The sequence below is a fragment of the Anomaloglossus baeobatrachus genome, chromosome 8, assembly GCF_048569485.1.
Source record: "Anomaloglossus baeobatrachus isolate aAnoBae1 chromosome 8, aAnoBae1.hap1, whole genome shotgun sequence".
In the NCBI taxonomy this organism is placed as follows: domain Eukaryota; kingdom Metazoa; phylum Chordata; class Amphibia; order Anura; family Aromobatidae; genus Anomaloglossus; species Anomaloglossus baeobatrachus.
In genome coordinates, this window is record NC_134360.1 from 230,810,144 (window position 1) to 230,814,460 (window position 4,317).

The window sequence follows — 4,317 nt, forward strand, 5'->3', positions numbered from 1 at the left end:
GTTTTTAGCGCTAAAAAATGGTCAAAAGCCATTTGGTCAAAAACCAAGGGAAGGAAAACGTGCAGAATAAACTGCAGGTACTCCGACGCAACGTGCGCACATAGCCTAAGGGAGAAAATGTTGACTTTTCCCAGTAACCTCTAGAGGGAGCTAATGAGCTTGCTGTATAAACAAAGCTCATAAGCTCCCTCTAGTGGTGGCTGCAGGCACCAGAAAGATATGTTTTACCTCTATGGCCATGCAACGGGACGGAGCTCTGTTTCAAAAAACTCTGCAGATATAATATAAGAATAATTAGTTCAGAATATTAGTGATCTGACAAATACTCAACTGCAAAGTCCAGTTTGTTGCAATGAGAGTTTCTCTGCCAGATTCCCAGGAACAGGAAATGTTTCCTAATTCTCCCTCTTGTTCACAAGTGACAGAACTCGGCTGATCTGGGGGAACTGAAAGACAAAGGAATGTAATGAGGGAACAAAAAAAAATCAAACATTTGATTAGCAGTAATTGATTTGATTGAGGGCTTATTGCGGCTCGGTCTGGCCCACTGGACAGCCGGAGAATCCTCTGGTGGGCCTTTTTACAGAATCACATCACTAATTCTCTCCAACATAATCAGTAGTTGGCACAGTACACTTGTTTCACTATGTAGAAATATGGAAGCATCTCATCATTCATTGTACATTCTTTTCCGCCAAAAATACATTTTTTTATACTTACATCCAGCAAATATGTTTATCATGCAGAGCATTTTACATTTCCAGCACACGTAAACTGTTTCACCAGGAGGAGGTCGGAGATCTTGTACAATTACAGAATCCATCTTTACTTTCCCCGGCACTAATGTTTTCTGTGTTTCAATTTTCATATCTCCCGTAGATCCAGGGTCGCAGGGTTTGGCGTTACCAATTAAAGTGCATGTGAGGTTAATAGGATGACCGTGGTGTATCACCGCGCTGGGGCTGGCCTTCATTATAGCAGCTGGACAGGGTTCTGTGGATAAAGGACGTAGTACACTTAGTTTTGGATTTCTTTTAGTGTCATCTCTCAGTGTTTTGAGTATACAGCTCCCCTGCAGACCTATATGTCTCTGTAGTTACAGCCTCATCCTGCAGTTATGTTTTATTCTCTTCTAAACGTCTATTGACTGTAGGTTACAAAGAAAATGAGGCAGAGAGAACTGTAGGATCAGACTGGTTTTGAAGATTACTTATCAACTTTGCTGTATAGACTGGGTCCAGATTAGCAGAGTCGCTTCATTATCATTAGAGGTTAGCAGTTTAATGGCAGCTCTTGTCTTCTTGGAGGCCTAGATGAGGCAAGATGCAATATACACATGGGACTTTGTATACTGCTTCTCTGCCATGCTGTAGGTCGGTAAATTTTGGGAAAACGGTAATAAACTATGACATTTTTCTCTCAATTGTCTCCCATTCATTTCAGCTGCCATAAAGCATCACTCCTGCTGCACTCTGTATACCGAAAATACAACAAGTCTGCGCTTTCAATATGGCCACCACCAGAAAGTGTTCAAAAATAATAATTACATTTAAGAAAAAAAAAATAAGAAAAAAACATTGGCCAACATTGATCAAAAATTGCATAATTTGCCCCAAACTTTTAGTCTGTTCACTATTGTGCCACTCCGAATTTATCAAATACTGCACCTTGATTATACCTTTTGTGCAGCTGTTTCAGTACGGTCAAATGCAGCAAAACATTTTGCGCAAATTGCAACTTTCTAGCAAAAGGAGCCAGAGACCAAATGTGACATGTGAATGTAGAATTCTATGCAAATTGCAACTTTATGCACATGAGCATTGCAACATAAATGTATTTTGTTCAATAGTTTGTTTGTTGTTTAAAGATGGCTGTGACCTGTCTAATATATGTAACCTTGATGTGATGATTAATGTCCTCCTAATTGTCTCTTCTTCATAGTGACATCTAATTCATGAAACAAGAGTTATATAAGTCATTTCCTGAAAAACTTTTGTTTCATTTCTACTTTTACTAAAGTTATACTCAGCGTTACATATTGATGGGAGTTCCCCACACACATGAATGCGATTCTGCTGCAGTTGTGCCGCCGTATCCGCACACGGATGTGCCACTTTGTTATTTCATGTTGGTTTTCCATGTGGAATTCACACCAATTATGACCACGATATATATAATAAAGGCAGAAAGACTGGGTCAGGATATAGCAGAAAAACTGGGTCGGGATAAAGCAGAAAGATAGGGTTGGGATATAGCGGAAACACTGAGTCGGGATATAACAGAAAAATTGGGTTGGGATATAACAGAAATGTTGGGTCGGGAATGGATATAGCAGAAATTTTGGGTCTGGATATAGCAGAGATTTTGGGTCGGGATATAGCAGAAAGATTGGGTCGGGATATTGCAGAAAGATTGGGTCGGGATATGGCAGAAAGATTGGGTTGGGATATAGCAGAAAGACGGAATCGGGATATAGCAAAATTATTGGGTCGGCATATAGCAGAAATATTGGGTCAGAATATAGCAGAAATATTGAGTCGGGATATAGCAGAAAGACTGAATCGGGATCTAGCAAAAATATTGGGTCGGCATATAGCAGAAATATTGGGTCGGAATATAGCAGAAATATTGGGTCGGGATATAGCAGAAATATTGGTTCGGGATACAGCAGAAAGACTGCATCGGGATCTAGCAAAAACATTGGGTCGGCATATAGCAGAAATATTGGGTCGGCAGATAGCAGAAATATTGGGTCGGCATATAGCAGAAATATTGGGTCGGCATATAGCAGAAATATTGGGTCGGCAGATAGCAGAAATATTGGGTCGGCATATAGCAGAAATATTGGGTCGGCAGATAGCAGAAATATTGGGTCGGCATATAGCAGAAATATTGGGTCGGCAGATAGCAGAAATATTGGGTCGGCATATAGCAGAAATATTGGGTCGGCATATAGCAGAAATATTGGGTCGGCAGATAGCAGAAATATTGGGTCGGCATATAGCAGAAATATTGGGTCGGCAGATAGCAGAAATATTGGGTCGGCATATAGCAGAAATATTGGGTCGGCATATAGCAGAAATATTGGGTCGGCAGATAGCAGAAATATTGGGTCGGCAGATAGCAGAAATATTGGGTCGGCATATAGCAGAAATATTGGGTCGGCATATAGCAGAAATATTGGGTCGGCATATAGCAGAAATATTGGGTCGGCAGATAGCAGAAATATTGGGTCGGCAGATAGCAGAAATATTGGGTCGGCATATAGCAGAAATATTGGGTCGGCATATAGCAGAAATATTGGGTCGGCATATAGCAGAAATATTGGGTCGGCAGATAGCAGAAATATTGGGTCGGCATATAGCAGAAATATTGGGTCGGCAGATAGCAGAAATATTGGGTCGGCATATAGCAGAAATATTGGGTCGGGATACAGCAGAAATATTGGGTCGGGATACAGCAGAAATATTGAGTCGGAATATAGCAGAGATATTGGGTCGGGATATAGCAGAAATATTGGGTCGGGATATAGCAGAAATATTGGGTCGGGATACAGCAGAAATATTGAGTCGGAATATAGCAGAAATATTGGGTCGGGATACAGCAGAAATATTGGGTCTTGATATAACAGAAAGATTGGGTCTTGATATAACAGAAGACTGGTTTGGGATAAAGCAGAAAGATTGGGTTGGGATATAGACAGGGAAACTGCGCCTAAACCTGGACAAAATCCTGACTATTTATGAAGTTTGATGGAATACACATAAAATATAAAAAGTTGAATGTTTCACATATTCACAGACCTGTGTGTGATATCTTTAGATTCCACATGATAGTGATAGTAAGCCTCATCCACTGGAACCAAAATTTCTCCATAAGCTGAAAAGAAATATGTAAATGTGATTAATTGTATCATTGTTGCAAAATAATATCAACCTTCCACAGTTAAAGGGATTGTCTGGTTTAAGAAACTTTTTAAAGGGTTATTCCCTGCATAAATGGGTATTGTCAGATAGTACTCGTAAATACAAGCAATTTTCCATTTTACTGTTAATTTGTAGCTCTTCTTGAGATATTTACACTCCTCTTTTGCTTGCAGGTTGTCGCTTAGGAGACCGACCACCGCTGCTAGACAACAGAATATGTGCAGTGCTTAAATGCTCTTTCTATTGAGCTTGTAAGCGCTGCTTTGAAGGTGACCAGGATTGTAGGAGTGCGCTGTTACCTCCTGGTCCCGGCCAGCTCAGTGCAGCGCTGACAAGCCACACAGCAGCAGTGGTCGGTCTTCTGGGTAACACAATGTAAACAAAAGAAGAG

At 40.5% G+C, this 4,317-nt stretch overlaps 1 protein-coding gene across 1 annotated transcript in view; it reads right to left on the reverse strand.

Moving 5' to 3' along the window:
• The window catches only part of IL12RB2 (interleukin 12 receptor subunit beta 2), a gene marked incomplete at its 5' end in the record, with an annotated part of 39,417 nt that extends 35,532 nt beyond the window's left edge, over positions 1-3,885 (reverse strand). Inside the window, 3 exons of the mRNA XM_075322146.1 lie at positions 332-446; positions 721-993; positions 3,804-3,885. Coding sequence (XP_075178261.1) covers positions 332-446; positions 721-993; positions 3,804-3,885 — 470 coding nt within the window. The remainder of the gene's footprint in view (positions 1-331; positions 447-720; positions 994-3,803) is intronic.
• Positions 3,886-4,317: the final 432 nt, after the last annotated feature.